This window comes from Zootoca vivipara, chromosome 5 (genome assembly GCF_965207765.1).
Source record: "Zootoca vivipara chromosome 5, rZooViv2.hap1.1, whole genome shotgun sequence".
NCBI lineage: Eukaryota > Metazoa > Chordata > Lepidosauria > Squamata > Lacertidae > Zootoca > Zootoca vivipara.
In genome coordinates, this window is record NC_142588.1 from 58,787,239 (window position 1) to 58,808,043 (window position 20,805).

A 20,805-nucleotide genomic window follows, 5' to 3' on the forward strand; every position below is an offset into this window, starting at 1 on the left:
TAAAAACTGGCATTTATTAATCAGCTCAATTTTTAATACACAGTTTAAGAATGTTGGCAGTGTAGAAGAAAATTAGTTTTTAAAACAAACCTGAATTTACCACCAGCAATACATTAAAGATGTGGAATCTCCAATAAGCAGTTCCAAAGAACAGTTGATCTTAATCACCAGCTACTGGAATACTGTTTAGTATAGCTGTGAGATAGATTGAAATCATTCCCACAGTTGGGGACCAAGGCATACTCATGACGTATTGGAGCTTCAGAACTATACTAGTAGTAGTCTTGGGAAAAAACTTAACAGTTCTACAGACATTTGCAGAAAATACCCAGGCAGTGGGAATAGCACTCCAGGATTTTGGTTTGTTTGATTAGTCTTACAAATACTGAAATAATTGGATTTACACTAATAAGTAAAGGTTAGAACACTGAAGTAGATAATGGCAGATCCCATTTGGTCCACACAAAAATCACAAATATTTAACTAATTATGTTTTAATAGGACATAGTAAACCTCAAAATTAAACACAGAATTCAGGAGTTTGGGCTGGCAAAAAAAGAGAGACGAGAATACTAAAGAGCATTTTCCACCATTTACTCTCATTATCAAAAATATTTTTCAACTCTTCTTGCAAAACAGAAACAAAAAAAGTACATACGGAACACGTACATCACATCCTTCTTTCTATGGCTTTAACCCCCCCTCCCAAACACACACACCCTGCCCTACCCACAGAAAAGACAGGGAGGAAACAAACCAAAAAGCCAACAAAAACGCTATTTGACCACATTCACATAAAATGACACCATGGTACACTACAGAACAAAAAGGAGGCATCATCCAATTGGTGTCCAAAACCTTTTGCTTACTTTTCAGACCTAGTAACCATCATTGTACATGCTTTGTGCCAAATCCAAAGTGTCTAACGTCATAATTCCCTGACAATGTCACTTAATGAACAACTAGATGGCAAATGTAAAGGAGTTTTAGAAATTCTGGCATCACTTCTCTTCAAACAGGCTATTGAACTATTGCCCTTAAAATAGCAGGGTAATCTTTTCCATTCTAGTCAGCCCATAGATACGCAAATTGAGGAACTTAAATGCTAGACCAGAAGTAGCCAACATGGTGACCTTCAGGTGATGTGGATCACAACTCCCATCAGCACCAGTCAGCATGGTCAGGAATGATAGGAGTTGCAATCTAACATCTGGATGCTACCACACTGAGTATCCCAGTTCTAGGCACATATCTCAACAATAGGAGGATTGATACAAAGTGGTATATTTTCAATTTTACAGTTTGCTGTTTCTTTCATAGTATAACTGGAAATAAGCTAAAGACAAAAGCTTGTGTATGGAGCAGGATGTAGAACAGCTCTGATGGGCTCCAAGATTAACTTGCAACATCCACCACACCAATTCCATGCCTGGCACATCCCTGCTGTTCCAAACTTGGGTACACAGCAACATGTTAGTCACTTTCAACCAATGCGCTGCTTTGTCTCATCTTGGTGCATCCAGCTGGTGTCTAATCCTATCCAGGACTCCACCCAGATAGGAGCAGATTTATGCAAGCAAGGCTGGGGGAAACAGGCACTAGGATCTTGAAGTAGTAGCTGCATGGGAGGACCTCAGCAGAAAGTCAATGCCCGTACAGTGTCATCATGCCGCTATTATTCCAAACATGTTTGTGTGAAGGGAGAGGGGCTATGCTCTTGCCAACAGCTAAAAACTAACGTATACAATGATGTCTCAGTAATTTTGGCATGAGAATTAAATTGCTTTTATTTTGTAGCTAACTAGCACATTCCAAAATATACATTACCTATTTCATAATGAACTCCACAATAATAACTTGAAGATTAACGTTTACAGTATGACACATAATGCAAAAGACTAGTGACATCAATCTGCAGATTCTTCCAAAAATAATAATAAAATAATAATAAATCTTCAAAGGCTGCTTCATGACAATGGAACTTCTATTGGTATTTTTGAAATATTACTCTAGAGAAAAAGAAACATATATTTGAGAATCTTGAGTGTTCAAATCTGACAGTAGGGCCCAGTTTCGTAGTTTTCTTTGCTTCAGGACAGCATACACTAGATGAAAAATTAAAATAACTTAAATTTTTGAACAAGTTTAAAGTGCTCCATTACTAATCTCCCTATCCACAATAACGTGGTAATAGAAGACTAGCTGTGACATTTTTACTACATCTGCAGCATGAGCGTGACGCTGATTTCCTGCGACATTGACTCTAAACATGGGTACATAATAAATTACCACAACTGTGATGGACTGACTAGAAACCATTGTTGTATATTCAATCAATCTCTGATTAAGCACAAAGCATGAACTGGTACAAGGTCAGTATTTGCCCAAAAGTAATTGTGTATTATAAATCATTTACATTAGCATTTGATCTGAAACTATGAGGTGCTGTAAGAACAAAAGACAGTTTCAGGGTAACTCCGCAATTACCGTCAAACTATTTCCCAGACACTAACACACAACATAGCAATGAAAAACACTTGATACAAGTGATCTATATGCAGGAGCTCCGGCAAGTTAATCAGAACCATAGCTGCCCTCAAAATTATAGCAGTCCCCCTACCAAAGGCAGGAGAGAAAGATCAAAAAGAAAAAAATTGACTCAGCAGTCATATCTCATGTCTATAGCTTCGTCCAAGTTCTTATCATCGTTTGTACTGGCAGCTAAAAACGTTGCTACTGGTGACCCTGTCATATTAATTACACTGGTACTTGTGCTGGCATTGCGCACAGCAATGCTTGTCACATTAATGCCCAAGGTAAGCCTAGTCTGCTCCAAGGCCTTTTCTGGCACTGCAAATGCCTCCAGTTTCTTCTCCCCATTAGCCATATATGAATTTTGGCAGCCACGGCATATGCAGTCTAAGCAAGCTTTACGGTTCGAGTAACAAGGACAGCGTTGGCCACGACATGTAAGAACACTTGGATTTTGGGTGGCTCGACCACATTTGCACCCCTTCTTTTCCTGTGGCTTTTTGTACACCGTTTTTGTTAGACCGCCTGGCACATGACTGCCACCTCTTGATTTTTTCAGCATTCCTGTTTTGGATTTCGGGTGGGGTTTCTTGGCGGTGTGGTCTAGAGTCTTTTTCATGCCTTTATTTGCTAAGAGTACAGTTTTGCCTATTTTAGGAGCGGTGCCTCCATTTGGTACAGCTGCAACAGGCTGCAAAGACATCTTTGTATCCTGTTTCACTGTTACCGGGGCTGAGGCTCCCAACGTTGGGCCACAAAGGATGCTGGAAATTGGAAGAGGCTGAACCTTTTCACTGTCACTTTCAGAACGCGATCGCTTTCTATTTAATTTTACCGCCTTCGGTGTCGCAGCTGTACATGAAATCCCATAAGGTGAAGCACCCATTGACATGAACATGCTATGGCTAGGAGGTGGAGGACAAAGCTGTAAAAAAGGGCCGTTGGATATATTGGTTTCCAAGCTGTGTTGCAGATTAGGACCACAGACCTCTGTGTTGGAGTCCAAGCTCCGCAGCACTTCCTCAACACTAAGTAGAAGAGAATCACCAGGTTTGGGGTCTTTGCTGAAACTGCAAGTATCACTGCTTGCCACACACAAGTCACTAGGAGAAACTGGATCACAGATAGGCTGAAGACTGCTGGAAATAGCTTCAGTTTCTACATACTGTCCAGGGTGAAGATTGCTAGAAATATCGTCACTTTTTAAGCACTGGTCAGGCTGAAGATTGCTAGAATTGTCGTCAGTTTCTATGCACTGTGCAGGGCTACACACATCAACTGTATTTGCATGTTCAGGAGAAGGAATATTTGCTCCAATTTTATCTACTGACAGCCCATTGCAATTGGGCAACCCATTAATAGTGGAGCCTTTCACATCAGACTCATATGTGCTTTCAGGAACAGAAGAATGGCATGCTGGAGGCTCATTAGCATGCTCTGAGGTTGAAGGTGATGGGGAATGTGTGATACACAATGCAACGGCTTCATCAGATGTTTCTTCTGTATCTTCATGGAGTGCAGCACCATCTTTAAGCAAAGTCAATAGATCTGGAGAAGTCTCAGCAGCTTTTTTAATATCCCGTGCTAGTGGTGTTTGTGTAATGTACTCACATAGTTTTTTATAGCAATTCACTAGAATGCTTAACTGTTTATTTTCTTCAAACTGCTCATAGTCCTTGCACCAACTACACGATGGTTTCATCATCATCTTCTGGCCCTTACAGGTTTTGCATACATAATGCTGGCATGTGGAATTGGTGGGTGCAATTGGATCTTGCAGCAGATTTCCTAAAATGAAAAAAAAAGTATTTTAAAAACTCATCAGCCACCAAACAAATATTCTCACTCTCAGTGCTCCACCATATTCACTTGGCTTTGTACAATTAGAGTGAAGCCCAGAAAATTCTATACTTCTGCAATCATTGACAAATATTTGCTCAAATTACAGAATTCTTGCAACCATCAGCAAATGACTGATCAAATCCCCCTCCTCTCATGTGTTCTCTGGTATTGCACCAAACCATGCTTACTAGATTTCTCAATAGTATAAGCCCTTGAAAAATGCCCTGCAATTTTTGGGACAAGGCGTAGTAAATTCTTTGGCAAAAATTAAGTAAATTCAGCAAGGTGGCACAACTCTTTAAATATACTTATACCTTGGCAGCAGAAATGTGCTGCTGCCCCTGTTGGAGAACTAAAAGTTTTTTGAATTAAGAATTTCACTGACTTTCACCAATCCTGTTTTCAAATGGGAAGGGAAAAACACAACATTGAGTCACAAGTAAGAAAAGAGATTAACAATTAGGTAAAAAAGCCATGTATTCCTTAATGCTCAAAAGGTGGCAAAAAAGTGATGTGGTTTACATAGATATTTTTAAATCACTTTTTTCAAACATAAACTATAAAAATAACACAAAGAATACAAGGTATGTCCATCATTACTTGCACATCTTCCTTCACCTTGCAGTTCAAAAGCCAGGAGACAGTAAGAAAGAGATTACCGCACGCATCTGAAAAGCTATCAGATGTATCAGCTTTTCAATACTTTCAACATGTCAACCAAAAGATACCTGCACCTGCTATTTAATACTTTAGCTATAGTTGTGATATAAAGCTGAAACATTCTCATGAATTCTTCACGTGGAGCTTTGCTATGCGCTATGCTTACCCCATGAGTGCAGTCCCACCTTGCAAGGCTGCTCTAGTTGATGAGAGTTCCAACGGGTCCACAACAAGGGGACAGAAAGTTGGAAGGGGCAGAAATCACACAAACAGTGAAGGATGAATTGTTTCTCTTTCTCCACTTAGTGGCTAAGTTCCACAGTTCGTCTCTCTTCTAACCATATCTTAGGGATATGTAGCAGGCAGCTAAGAAGAGAGGTAAAAGGCAGAGGAGAGGAGAGAGAGAAAGAGCCAGTAGTATTTACCTTCAAAAAGAAATTACAGTACCATCCCCTCTAATGTTGCTCTCTGCCTCTTGGCAGGGAATCCTCCAGAATACTCTACAAAAAGAGCTCACGTGTGACTAGCATAATGTGTAGCTAGGCAATTAATGTTAAACAAACAATAAGAAATAGCAGTCATCTGAGTAAAATGATAAAAGATGCTTGAAAATGGTCTCTGTGTGTTCACACACACACAAACACAGATAAATATACAGAATTTGACTGTGCAAGTCAAAGGACCTGAAACCCTTCCTCAGAAAATACTACAGAGGCAGTTACCTATTCTGTATTAAAGAAAGGAAGAAAAATAAATAAAAAATGAAACTGCAAGTTATTAAAATGAGAAGAGCTTGAAATAAAAGAAGCGGCAGGCTAAGAAAAATCGCAAGTACACGCACAAAAATCAATTAGGGACAATTCAGTCTCCTGCTGCATCATCCCCTCCTGTGCACACACAGCTTGAACATGTGCATTTCTGCACATAAGAACAGACGATCATCCACTATGTTATTAATTTAAGGGAAAACAGTACATTTACTAAATGCCAACAGCAAGTCGAGCAATATAACTATTAAAGAAAGCAGGCTTATTAGCAGCTTGCAATGCCTGAGCACAATCTCTATCCCAGTTTACTACATTTATAAAATACTAGCTGGCCTGACCATGCGTTGCTGTTGTTCTTTCCTGTGATTCCCCCCACTCTGTCCGGACACATGACTTATCCTGCCCCCTCCCTGTCCCAACCCATGAGCTATCGAGCCCCCTTCCCCCCCCACCCCCGCGGCACATCCCTGTGACTGGCCCCACGCTGTCCTGACTCCCCCACCCACCCCCGTCTGAGCCCTCTGTTGTCTCCGGGGAGTGTTGGCCCCTCCCCCCTGTTTCTCCATACCTTGGCCCCCACCCTTGGAGAAGGAACTGTCAGTTTCTGGGTTCTATTTCCCAGTATATTTACTTTTGTCTGAGCCCTCTGTTGTCCCTGGGGAGTGTTGTCCCTTCCTCCCTATATCTCCATACATTGGCTACTGCACACACATTGTGAACATATATATATATATATATATATATATATATATATATATATATATATATATCTTATTTTTAAAAAATAAGAACATGAGAAGCAGAAGTTACTATTGTTTAATTTTATTTTTTGGGTTGACATTTATTTTGGTGGGTATTGTATAATTTGGGCGTTGTTGTGTGTTTTGTGGTTTGTTTGTTTGTTTGTTTTGGTTTTTTGGATTTTCTAATTTTGGAGTAGGTGTTTTGAATGTAGGATGTGGTGTTGCTTTGAGGACTTAAACCGGGGAGAGAAAGTGCATGGTTGTTTTTGTTTTTTTAAAGACGCAGAGGCTGGCAATCAGTCATAGTATAAAGCCTAGGTTAAAAGGGGCATGACTGCCCTTACTTAAAATGGCCGCCGTAGCCCCGCACGTGACACAACGCCCACTAAATTAAAAAGCAAAAACCCCTCGTCATGCCCCCAAGTGTGTGTTAGGGGAAAAAATGAATGACTGCCTAATGCTGCCAGGTGTTTATTAATGCAGCCTTTGGAGAGGCTTTGGGTTTGGGCTTTGGAGGTGGAATGGTCGTTTTGGCTGTCGGCCAACTCAGTTTTCCCTGTCCCAACCCACCCCCCACTGCTTTGGCTGACTCAGGATCCTCCCTCCCCCCCATGGCTATGTGTTGTGCCTCATCCCTGTGTCCCCGCCCCCCGTTGTGAAAGGCCCTATTCTGTTTGTTTTTCCCTGCTTGGCAGTGCTGCAGCCTATTGAAAAAGCTGGGCCTTGTTACTGCAAAAGGACTGTTTTCAGTTGGTTGCTGTGGAATTTTGTGGTGTCATATGGCAGCGCAGCTGCTGGAGTCTTCAGAGCTTCTGGTGGTGACGTCTAATTTGGGTGCCACTTTTTGTGTTTAATCATTATTTTAGTGGGACCCAGGTGGCTCTGTGGGTTAAACCACTGAGTCTAGGGCTTGCTGATCAGAAGGTCGGCAGTTCGAATCCCTGTGACAGGGTGAGCTCCTGTTGCTTGGTCCCAGCTCCTGCCAACCTAGCAGTTTGAAAGCACGTCAAAATGCAAGTAGATAAATAGGAACCGCTACAGCGGGAAGGTAAACGGCATCTCCATGTGCTGCTCTGGTTTGCCAGAAGTGGCTTTGTCATGCTGGCCACATGACCTGGAAGCTATACGCTGGCTCCCTCGGCCAATAATGCGAGATGAGCGTGCAACCCCAGAGTCGGTCACGACTGGACCTAATTGTCAGGGGTCCCTTTACCTTTAATCATTATTTTAGGTGTGAAAGGTGTGGTTTTTTTGGGGGGGGGAATTATGCCAGATCCCTCCCTGATGGGCATGGCACGTTGTGGCCAAATTTGTTATATTACGGTTCAGCAGTTACGGAGAATGGCTGTTTCATCCGCGTGCGCAATGCCTACATTTTTATATATATAGATAACCACCACAAAAGTAGTAGAGATTTTGTGAACAAAGATACAGATAAGCTCTATACCTAACTTTTCTAAGAGCATAAATGAGCTGGAGGCAATCTTAGGCAATACTACTATTAATGACTCACTGAATTACAAACAACAAAACCCTGCTAATTGAGAGTTGAAATTTTAATGAAGGCAAATCAACTCTCAACTTAACACACTTATGGGCAACCTGTGGACCACATGTTGTCGTCATGAATCTTCTTTGGCTGTTATTTAACTAAATTTGCTGCTACCGTAGCCAATATAACCTCTAAATCTGCCATGATGTTGCCAATGATTACCCCAACCAAATATCCACTGAATTTAACTGCCCACTGCCTTTATTTGATCCAGCACTATTTCCTGCTGCCAATCAGAGTACATGTGGTAGTGTGTCTACATCAGGATAGTCCAATTTTTCATACAAAGTCAGTTGCTGTGCATGGGGGTGGGAGAGGCAAAAAATGTATTTAAAAAAAAACCCGCCCTCATGCTGCCTTCCCTTAGCTAGCTAAGTAAGGCTTTGGGAAGGAGATGCAAGGCTCTGGCAGGGTTCTAGAACCCCATACCTCCTTTCCAAAGCTCGGAAAGTGAAAACTAAGCTTTGGGAAGGAGGCAGGTGTACTCTAGGACCCTGTCAGAGCCCTTACACCTCCTTCCCAAAGCCCAGTGCCTCCTTACCCAGCTTTGGAAAGGCAGTGGGGAGTCTTTTTTGGGGGTGAAGTTGTCAAATGTTGTTAAGGGCCGCCAATAAAAGGCTTTGAGGGTCACATGAGGCCCTCAGGCCATGGGCTGGACTGCCGTGGTCTACATGGTGATCTACCAAACACACTATGATCAGACATTACAGCTGACTCAAGATCCCAACAGTTATTGAGGACGAACTAGGGAGCTGTGCCACATTGTAGTTCCCCAGTGGGTGCTTACAGTGGGTGCTGCCCCATAATGCATCCCACCAAGATAATCTGGTCTAGGAACATGTGCAGAGGAGTGTGACCAAGATGAGCAAGTCTTATGAGGAAGAGATGAGGGAGCTGGGTACATTTAGCCTGGAAAAGAAGAGGTTGAGAGGAGATAAGATAGCCATCTTCAAATAACTAAAGGGCTGTCACATGAAGGATGGAGGCAAATGCCCACAAGAGGTGGATATAGTGTTGGATCAATCCATCAACCTCTGATGGGTGATTTAGAAAGACTGGGTCCGGCATCACTTTCGCTGCGTGTATGTGTCAGTATTCATACTCAGCAGTTACATCTCAACGCAGCTCCTTTCTTGGAAATGTCTTCAGGGTTGAAGGTACACACAGTAGGCAATAAACACTCATGGATGCCATAAAGATTCAGTCAAGTGTAGAAGTTTACTTGACTGGCATAAAAGCATATTGGTAGCAAATATACATATAGACATTCACCACTGATGTGGTCAAGGCATGCTTAGAGTCCAACAAGAGTCCAAGACACTCTCTTTGCTGCTCTCACAATTCACAAGCAGGAGACTCACAGCAAGTTACAAGTTACACAGAACCATAGTTATCAGTACTTGCTGTCATACTGTATGCATGTCCAAAGAAAAGTTCCCACAGACAATCCTTGCATCAAAACAATTTCAGCCTTCTGCTGCTTCTTGAAACAACTTACAGTATCTGTTTCTGGAACAAATGACTCTCTCTCTCTCTCTCTCTCTCTCTCTCTCTCTCTCTCTCTCTCTCTCTCTCTCACACACACACACACACACACACACAGAGAGAGAGAGAGAGAGAGAGAGAGAGAAAGAGAGAGAATATCCAACATACGGGTGCCCCTTGTTTTTAAAGCAGAGGTTGGCTGATCTTCTGCCAGGTAGTATGATTGCACTGGATGACCTTTATGGTCCCTTCCAACCCTACAATTCTATGATTCTATGTCACAACATCCATTAGCCAGCTTCAAAGGAAAGAAACATGAGCGCACACTAACTGTGCTCCAAATTCTTTATTTTCTGCCTTTGCAGTCCAGCTTGAACTCAAGCCAGGTTGCAAAGGAAGATCCCTTTGCAAGTGTGGATTGGCTACATTGGGATGTTCAATTAGAAACTTTTTCATTCAGTTGATTCCTGCAAAGTTTGCTGCTCATGTCAATTACTGCTTATAGCTGCAGCCTCCCTCAGTGTACTTTAAGACTCCTGATTGTTCCCTTGTCTTTACTTTCCCCACTGCTGCTGTCAGGCGTAGTTTTCAGGAAATGGCCTCACAAGCCAATAGCACCCCTGCTAGGTCTAATTTCGCTACCAGGTTCCCCATCACTGACCTAAAAGCAGACTGAAGGTAGTTAATGACATGCTAAATTATGTTTCAGTACACTGTATCAAAGTTAAGTTGGAACTTTAATAAAAAGCTGAAAGCATATAAATCAAGTGAGGACACCAGACTCTTTCTAACTCAAAACATACATTTCTCAGGGCCTTCCTCAGAGGAAGCTATGAGCATAGCAGCATTCCACTCAAAGAGGAGAAAGGGATTTGAGACTACCATCACTATGATCTGAGCACTTATACATACTGAGGAGCTGACTTGCCAGAGAATTCCTAAAAAGGGTAGCAGGAGGGGAACTAATGGAAAGTGAGGAAGTGAGGGGAATGGAGCTGGCAACTGTTAAGGAAAAGCAGTCTTAAAACCGGTAGTAAGATTCAGTGCAGGACAATCACATTTAGTATCAAGCATCTCCTAAAAAATATATTACCATATATAGTTTTCTATGCAGATTCTAATTCTGGTAGTAAAAATTGTAAAAATGATCCTTATTCTAGTTATAAAATTTGAGTCCTGAATAAGAGCATTTTACAAACTTGAGACTGGAAAAGGTCAAGTTGGAAAGAAATGTGAGAACCGCAAGCCTGGCAGACAGGGAAAGTGAAGATCTAGGAGTAAAGGTAGACACCCATCAGACTTGGATCCATTTGCAAAAGATATATGATACACTTGCCTTATCAGCTTTGGTTTTTTACTTGAATTCTAAGAGCCACCAAGTGGATCCATTTGCAAAAGATATATGATACAAAAATATTCTGAGTTCAAGTTTGTTTTGAGTACCAAAACTGAATTCAGCTCACAATCCTTCTATACAATAATTGATTCTAATTACCTCATCGCTCAATTTTTCTTCATTTCAGCAGTATAATTTTGGGAGTCATTTTGCTGTTGCCATTGTTAAATAACCGAGTCAGAAATCCTTACCAATCTACTGTGTCATCCAAATATTTTACAGTAGATCTGGATTTACCTTCTGCCTACTCTGTCAGTACAGAAATCCCCCTCTCAATTGCTGCTCAAGGGACTATTTTGTTTTGAAGCAGACACTGACCAATGATGCAATAAAATATGGATTTTCCTCTAAAACTACAGGAGCTTGTATTTTAAAAAAATACAATACTGATGGAAAATATCGCACCATATCTTACATCACATGAAACAAAAGGAAAGCTACCTATTATGCATGCAATCCTCCTAATTGCTCATACAGTACCGTGTTTCTCATATTTTAAGGCATCCCCAAAAAATAAGCCATGACAGGATTTCCAAGGGTTGGTGAAAAATAAGGCATACCCCGAAAATAAGCTCTAGCGCAAAGCCCTGACCGAGCGAGAGGCGAAGCCGCGGGACCCAGCAGGAGCCTCGGTTTCCCCTGTGCAAAGCCCTGGGACCCCGCAAGAGCCTCAGCGCGCAGCGCGCTAACCCCCGTGACCCGGCTGGACCCGCAGCTCAAGCTGCGGCAGCTGGCAGGAGCCGCGGCAGCTGGCAGGAGCCGCGGCAAAGCCCTGGGACCCGTCAAGAGCCTCAGCACGCGCGTGCTAACCCCCCGGGAACCGGCTGGAGCCGAAGCTCAAGCCGCGACAGCTGGCAAAAGCCGCGGCGAAGCCCTGGGACCTGGCAAGAGCCTCAGCGCGTGCACACACACTAACCCCCGGGACCCAGCTGGACCCGCAGCTCAAGCCACGGCAGCTGGCAGGAGCCGCGGCGAAGCCCTGGGACCCAGCAAGAGACTCAGCGCGCGCGCGCTAACCCCCGGGACCCGGCTGGACCCGCAGCTCAAGCCGCAGCAGCTGGCAGGAGCCGCGGCGAAGCCCTGGGACCCGACCCGTCTAGAGCCTCAGCGCGCACGCGCGCTAACCCCCAGGACCCGGCTGGAGCCGTAGCTCAAGCCACGGCAGCTGGCAGGAGCCGCGGCGAAGCCCTGGGACCCAGGAACAGCCTCAGCGCGCGCGCGCGCTAACCCCCGGGAACCGGCTGGAGCCGCAGCTCAAGACAGCTGACAGGAGCCGCGGCGAAGCCCTGGGACCCGGCAACAGCCTCAGCGCACGCGCGCTAACCCCCGGGACCTGGCTGGATCCGAACTGAAGCAGCGCTAAGCCCCGGGAGCCGGCAGGAGCCGCGGCGCGTGAAGCCCGAAGCCCTGGGACCTGGCAGTACCCTTAGCGCACTGTGCTTGAAGCCCTCGGACTGCAAAAGTACAGTACTTAATTAAAAAAATAAGACATCCCTTGAAAATAAGCCATGGTGTGTTTTTTTGAGGAAAAAATAAATATAAGACGTGTCTTATAATATGAGAAACACGGTATTGTTTTATTTTACTGGTAGCTTGAAGTTTTACAGATTCCAGGCTTTGTTAAAAACTGATACCAATGTGAGAACATCGACTTCCTCAAACACCACTTTAAAACTTATCTAGAGCACTGAAGTTTCCTCCATTTGTCCCATTTGATTGAAACAGACCCACCAGTAAACCCCCTTGTGCAGGATAATGTGACATTATGAAGTTATAGCCCTGCTGCAACTAACACAATGAGTTTTGCAGCATGATTGAACTGTCATGTTTGGCATGTATAATGGCATTGTAGCAATGTAACAATTGATGCTGCATCACCACAAAATTGTCACTGTTGCAACTATGACACTGAAAAGGTTAATAACTAAGAGAATAGCAGTCACTAGGTTAATTAGGATCCTCCCCACTGTTTGAGGTCTGAGGTTACATCTCCACTCACGGGGGGGGGGGGGGAGGTGTCATATCTACTACTGTACACTCATTGAACAGCCATTGACACAAATCTGACACTGCCTTCCTCTCATACATCGCAGCACAGGATTCCAACCAGTTCATTTAGCAACCACAACACAGAACCAGCAGAGTATGAGGTGTGTGAGATCTGGGGATCAAGATGCCCAACATGTGCCTACATCACTCTGCTCTCGCACATATAATATGCAATAGATTAGGAGTGTTATGGTGCAGCTCCACATAGGCCATATTACTCTAAATCCTAGAATATATTTTAGGCAATTGTCTCTAATCTTCCATTGTGTGTAAAAGGTTTTTTTTTCAGTCACCAATTGAAGCAAACTCTCAAGAACAAAATAAGTACACCACCGGTCTTTTTTATGTGATCACAGATTAACCATGTATTCACTTAGAAACAAAGCTATGTTCATATGCTGCAAATCAGGCAGCTGACACACTGGTCCTGTTCACATGTCACAATAAACAGTTAAATCATGACTTATTGTGAACGGTAAGCTAAGAACAAACCTTAGTTTTTAGTTGTGGCTTATTTGGAGAGACACAAACCATGAATTCTTGTTCACATGTAATCCTAATCTAAACCTTGTGGTTTGTTTCTGCAGCAGGGTTTCCATTGTTGCATTGGATTCCTGTGTTGTGCAATATTGAATACAGCCTCATAATTCCAAATACTGTATAAAAAACAGTGGATGCTCAGGTTGTGAACATGATCCGTGCGAGAGGCATGTTCACAACCCAAAGCATTTGCAACCCACAGTGCCATGTCTGCGCGGGTCACAGTTCGGCACTTCTGCGCATGCACAAAGTGCAATTTAGTGATTCTGTGCATGCGCGAGCGCCGAAACCCGGAAGTAACCCATTCAGGTACTTCCGGGTTCGGCGCAGGACACAACCTGAAAAGACGCAACTTGAAGAGTCTGTAACCCGAGGTATGACTGTATTGCCCTTTGAGTGTTAAAAAAATAAGTTCTCTCCCCTACAGGAAGACATACAGCTGTACCAAATAACAAACAAAACTGTTCATTTCACAGAGAGAACACTTTTTGATTCTGTTTTATTAAAATTTATATCCTGCTTAATCAATGTGTGTTTCTGTAACAATAATAGCCTTTGAAATTTGGTTCTAATATGCCATCAATTCCATTCACCTTACATTTTAAACTGCATCCAAATCTCCATGACATACCATGCATCCTAGGCAGAGACCTAAGGATTAGCATTTCCTGAACCCATATTTGAGGTGTTGATTTGCAGAATAAGAGTCATTATTTCATCTTGGACTTTGTTCAGTACCAGGTTAACTATCATAAAAATATTGTTTGTGTATAAACAGTCATTGTAAACTAGGGAAGAGCTGGTATTCAACACATTTTTTTACCAATCAGTCCCAAGCAGAGGGTCTTCTCAGTAGTGGCACCTTCCTTTTGTAACACCGCCCCATCAGATGTCAAGGAGATAAATAACTATGCAACTTTTAGAAGACACCTGAAAACAGCCCTGTACAGTATTAGGAGGTTTTTAAGGTTTGATGTCTTATTATGTTTTTTATGTGTTGGAAGCCACCCACAGTGGCTGAGGCAACCCAGTCAGATGGGTGAGGTTTAAATAATAAAATTATTATTATTATTAAGCAATTATGGCTACGCTATCATACAAATTATCAGTTCTTCCAGTTCTAAGAATTATGTCTAATTTAACTTCATTAATAAAAATCAATGTATTTCCATTTACTACCAGAATGTCCAGCTCCAACACAAATATATTTTCCTTACTAGTGTTTCCAACTTAAATTACTTTGAAGCCACTTGGAACAAAAGGGAAAATGCGTTAACAGACTTGAAAAAGGAGATACCTTTCTTATTGGCAGCAGGCCCAGCGCCAGTGGCCACTCACTTGGGGTCCCTTCCAACTCTACAACTCTATGATTCTACGGTAGGAGAACCACAGCACCTCAAATTGTTATTCATATGTCCTATAACAAAGGTAAGGTCAGGACCCTCCAGCCTATGGGCCAAATGTGGCCCCTCAGTCCCATCTATCAAGTCCTCAATCCTGACCCTTTACCACTAGCATGAACTAGAAGGAATAACATGGCCTAAAAACATGAAAGCTATGTTTAACATAGTGAGCGTTACTGCAAATATATAGCAGTTGAAACAGCCCTTTTTAAAGCAACCACAATAAAAAGAGACCACATAGGATTTCGACCAACAGTCAAAAGCACAATCCAGTTAAACTTGATCCTGTCAGCAACATCAAACCGAATGTTCATACTGATTCCAAAGTTGAAGCATTTAAAGTTTAGTAAGCAATCCTACAGTAGATAGGGAATAAAATTTACTTTCAGAAAAGACTACAGAGCATTTGGTTTACAATGGAAAGAGTAATTTGCTAAAATCAAATTCAAGCCAGCTTGTTTCTGCATCAAGCAATGGAGTAACAGAATCTCAGTAAATCAAAATACACCATGTATTCCAGTCAGGGGCGGAGCTACCTGCCCTGGCACCCAAAGTGGCGCGGGGGCAGAGCTAGCCGCCTGCACGGCAAGCATACCTAGCCACCTGCGCAGAGAGCATGGGGGGACGTCCCTAGCCACTGAAGCAGTGAGCATCTCTAGCCATTTGTGTGGAGAGCGGGCGCTAGCCGCCTGGCGGGAGAGGGGGGGGCACCGCTAGCCGCCCGCACGGAGAGCATGGAGGGAGTGGCACAGCGAGGTCACCCACCCTCACGACTGACAGCCGGTGCGTACCACACACCTCACACTCGCCTTCCTCCGCCAGTGATTCCAGTCAGGGTTATTGCTAATCTACATTGGTCTGAGTCTTGTGCTTTTATATTCATTTCCAGTAGGCTTGTGCCAGCAAGCGCACCTGAACCCACAGAAAGAAAAACTGGATGTCTAGAAGAGTTTTTCTTGCTCTCTGATCAATTCCTCTGTGCTCTCTGGCATCTACCAAAAGTTTAAACATGCTCCTCCCTCTCCCATCTGATTGGTCACTCTCCCTTCCCTTCTCAGGCTATCCACAAAATGATGGAACAGTGAACTGTGGTGGATGTGCATTTGTGGAACATAAAAGTAAGTGTGTCAAGGAAAAGTGACAATGCAAGTAGAAAGAGGCACATGGGGCACACCATGAAGACCAGCGCCATCGTGGCACAGAAATAAGGCTCCATGGCAAGAATCATTGTGATTTTTACAAGATATGCCCTATTGCAGGCATCCCCAAACTGCGGCCCTCCAGATGTTTTGGCCTACAACTCCCATGATCCCTAGCTAACAGGACCAGTGGTCAGGGATGATGGGAATTGTAGTCCAAAACATCTGGAGGGCCGAAGTTTGGGGATGCCTGCCCTATTGGATAACTAGATAGCTCAATAGGTTAGAGCATAATGCCAAGGTTGCAGGTTCGAGCCCCATATGAGAATACTGCATATTCCTGCATTACAGGAGATTAGACTAGATGATCCTCAGAGTCCCTTCCAACTTTATGATTCTATATTCCATGCAACACTGATTCTATGTTGGCATCTGTCTGTCTCAAAAGACAATGGAGTGTAACTCCAGGGATGAAGTCAAACCACTGCATTAGCAGCACTGAAGTGACCTGCCCAGGCGAAAGCCTGTGCAGTGTGTATGGAGGTCCTGAGCTGCCCAGATGACAAGACCCCCATCTAGGCCTCACTGATGTGATCCAAAGAAAATAAAAGCAATAAGTTTGGCACCAGCTTGGCAACAGGAGCTGCCAGAAGGAGGCATACAAGACACCATCCAACAGTCTTATTAGAGACTCCACTCTGGATTTGTGTATGGTTTACTTATTAGCCTTTTCTTCTCCCAAAGATATCCCTATGAAACATCATTAAATTATTGCCAATATTGGTTTCTACTGATTGCACTGTAAAAACCAACTATCTAGTGCTTGCCAGAGCTACCATGGGACATGGATTTGTTCTGAAGATCTCCATTTTGTACCATGGTGGCAGTGACAAGCATTGGATCTGTGTAGGCCCTTCTTCATGTGCCTCCACCACGAGAGGTCTGGAGGGTGGCAACACAATAATGGGCCTTTGTTCCAGTGGTTCCCTGTTTGTGGAAAGGCTCTCCCCAGTGAGGTTCATCTGGCACCTTCATTATACACCTTTAGACGCCAGGCAAAAACATTCCTCTTTGACTGATTGACATCCAATGCACTTTTAAAATGTGTTGGGGGGGGGTATTGAATTGCTTTTGTTTTTATTTTGATTATGTATTTTGTGTTCTTATATTGTGATTTTATCTTGTGAACCGCTCTGAGACCTGCAGGTATAATATACACAGATTTTAATAATATTTTTATAGATCAATCCATGGAGACATATATCATCCATCATTTGATGGTGTCTTAGGGGAAGTTCCATGTAAAAATCATGAAAATACAAGAAGATCTGCTTTTAATCCAATTTCCATGTTTTCTCTTTTTCCATGCCCCACAGCAGCTATTTTGAGACTGGTGCCCACAAAATTCTCTCACGATTCCACATACCCACAAGTCCAAAAGGTTAATATTATAAATAATAATAAATAATAATAATAATAATAATAATAATAATAATAATAATAATAATTTATTATTTATACCCCGCCCATCTGGCTGGGTTTCCCCAGCCACTCTGGGCAGCTTCCAACAGAAAAATAAAATAAAATAATCTATTAAACATTAAAAGCCTCCCTAAACAGAGCTGTCTTCAGATGTCTTCTAAAAATCTGGTAGCTGTTTTTCTCTTTGACATCTGATGGGAGGGCGTTCCACAGGGCGGGCGCCACTACCAAGGCTGAGGATCTACCAAGGTTGCTAGCTTTGCCAGATTTTCTCACCAATGTATCAGCTGTGTCAAATGCCAGCCCTATCACAAGGTTGAATCAGTTGTCTCAGGTAGAAAGAGATCCATTGACATAATGAAAAGGACAGGTATTTAACCACATATAGGGTGAAATTCAACATAGCATTATGACAATCATTCTGCCAGTGCAAAAATTTCTGCTCGTGCAACAAAATGTTCTCCCCCCCCCTCCCACCGCACAACCCTTAAATCTGCTCTAGGTGTTCCAACCCCCTGGAGCAAAGTGGGGGGGGGGGCAGGGATTGCCACTACACAAGCATAAATCCTTCTACTGACAGGACAGGTTAGTAGAAAATCACCTATATTATTCCCCTTTCACAACAGAGTTTAAGCACAGAACTTATGTTAAACTTTGTTTAATTCAATGTTAACCAATGGCTTTAATAGAATGCTTGATCATAGCAATAAGAAATGGGTGTGTGGACTCAGTTTTGGGAATGGCAAGTTATGCACTGCGGAGAACTAGGAGCTACCTGAATTCTCTGCCTGAGGTGACAAGGTGCCTTGAGTCAGCTCCAGTCATTCACTGGAGATGAACTTCAGAAGTTAGGTTTTATTTTAAATTAATACCTTCAATGTAACTGAGAATTCTTTTTTTAAAAGGAATATGTGAATGAAGAGTTAAGGACCTGACACACAGTCTAAAATTTGTTCCCTCTTGCAAAAAGCAATCCCAGTCTCTCACAAACTCTGTTCTAAATGGTAGCAGTAAAAATATTTAACCTATTTCTGTTAATTTTAAGATGAAATGACTAAAATATATCGTATCAGTACATTAAAAGAGTGATAACAGTATACGTTACAATGTCCCTATGCAATTTAAGACTGCTTGCATTTACTGTACTCCTATGCTCAACCTTACAATGCAGGTTGTTCATTACTGTATTGAGTACTCTGGTTAGAGTGTTTCTACACATGAAGTTCTGTTATCCAACTACCAAAACAAACTGAACACCATCAGTACAGGGATGACCTTACCCCTTCCTCTCAGTATACAACTTTTTCCCTCAAGCCTTGTTTACCAACTCAGCGAACATTATACTGTATACGTGTGTGTGTGTGTGTGTGTGTGTGTGTGTGTGTGTGTGTCTTCAAATGCGTTGTACACAAAGCAAACACAACTACTGCCAAAACTTTTAACTTCACAGAGTAACAGACCTACTATACAACAGACCTACTATGGAAAACATTCTCACCGTCAGTCCAAACTTATGCTACGCTATAAGTGTTAGCCTGATATCCTATGCACGCTTACTTGGGAGTACAGGACCATAATAAAGCTTACTTTCAAGTAAGCATACAGTTAGTCTTTAAGGTGTTAGCAAAACAAACAAACAAAAGTTTGCCCTAACAAATCAACGTAGGCTATTCCGCTTAAGCGAACAGGCAAAGTATGGAACCCCATTAGGGTTATAAAAATATTAAAGTTTTCAGAAGCCCATCTCGTTCACAGAGCGGCAAAGGTTCTTATTGTTGTCTGTATCCCGCTCCCTCCGGGGGTGTCCCAGTCATTTACAGCATTTACTCAAGGAGCCGACAAGCCCCTTCCTAGGTCAGTTTCAAGGAGGGGAGCGCGGGGAGACGACTTTCACAACTCTCGGGAGGGAAGAGCGAGTCGCCCTGCGGGGCGCGCGCACCTCTCCGCTGCCAGGCGAGGTTTGCCCGAACAGGCGGCGGAGGCTTTGCTCCCTGCCCATTTCCAGTGGGTGTAGCGAGTGAGGCGAGACCGAGCCAAAGGGACGGACGGAGGGAGGGAAAAGGAGGGTGCCGGCTCGCCCGCGGCCCAGAACAATAGAAAGCGCCTCACTCACCGCACACACAACAAGAGAGCGACTGCCGGAAGTAGGGCAGCAGCTTGCCGATCTCGGCCAGGCACTGCGGGTCCTCTCCGGGGCCGTAGTTGAGCACCAGGCGACTGGCGGAGATGTACAAGGCTGTAGCATTCACCGGGTTCATCGCAGACGCTGAGGCCGACGGCTCCGGGCTGAGAAGAAAGCGCGGCTCCGCGCCCGGGCAGGGCAGGCCGAGGGGCGGCTGCACTCCTAGCCCCGCATCGAAGCGCCGTCACAGCCAGGGCCGGAGCCGGAGCCGGAGCCGGGGCCTGCTCCTCCTCCTCCTCGCCGCCACCTCCCCTTGCCTGCCCTCCCCCGCCGCAGCTCCTCTTCGCGCCGAGCGGCGGCGGCGGCCCAGGCGACTACTCCAGGCGGCCGGCCATGCCGGCCTTCCTCGCTCGCCCTCCCGGGGCGCCTCAGGCCGAGGGGAGGCCCCGCATGCGGGGGAGGGGCCGAGGCAGGATCCGCGAACCCAGCGCGCAGGGCGACGGCCCGGGCCCGGCTCTGGTAGGGGCGGGGGGGGAGGCGCCTCCGCCCGGAGTTTCAGCACCGCCGCATCACCGCGCGGCTCCCAGGGCCTCCTCCGCGGGGCCAACGGCTTCGCTCCTCCCGGCCGTTCTCGGCGTAAGAACCATCCACCGCACCCCCCAGCCCCAACGTCAATAGCAACCGTTAGATCCAACCGTCACTGCGTAGCCATCACCGCGGCCGCCTGGGTTCGCCACTGCGCATGCGCGGCCATTCCCTCTCCCTCTCTCTCACTCACACTCTCAGCACACCCACCCCCTTCGTGTCTCGTCGGGCGCCCGAGCCGTCTTTCCCAAGCGAGTTGGGCGGAGCTCGGGAGACGCTGGGCGAGCCCGACTAAGGCCCAGTGTCTTCCTTAAAGCCGGTTAGCGGTAGCGCTGCCCCCGGGAGTGACGCGGCGCTCGGGAACGTAATCCTCTCACCATTATCAAAACAACGCTAAGCGGCCCTGCACACTCCTCACGCCAGGCCTTTGCGGAGCTTCCTCAGCAAACGCAGAACCTGTTTTGAATCTCGGCGCCCAGATTGGGACGTGCGAGGGACGGCTAGGGAT

General features: G+C 44.5%; 1 protein-coding gene across 1 annotated transcript; it reads right to left on the reverse strand.

Annotated features, from left to right (window-relative positions):
* Positions 1-12: 12 nt before the first annotated feature.
* Positions 13-20,438, reverse strand: MSL2 (MSL complex subunit 2). The gene is made up of 2 exons (XM_035132393.3): positions 19,704-20,438; positions 13-4,320 (listed from the first exon to the last, which is right to left on the reverse strand). Exons 1-2 carry the CDS (start codon positions 19,846-19,848, stop codon positions 2,660-2,662), a joined length of 1,806 nt encoding a protein of 601 aa, XP_034988284.1. The 5' UTR covers positions 19,849-20,438; the 3' UTR covers positions 13-2,659.
* Between the last annotated feature and the right edge of the window lie 367 nt (positions 20,439-20,805).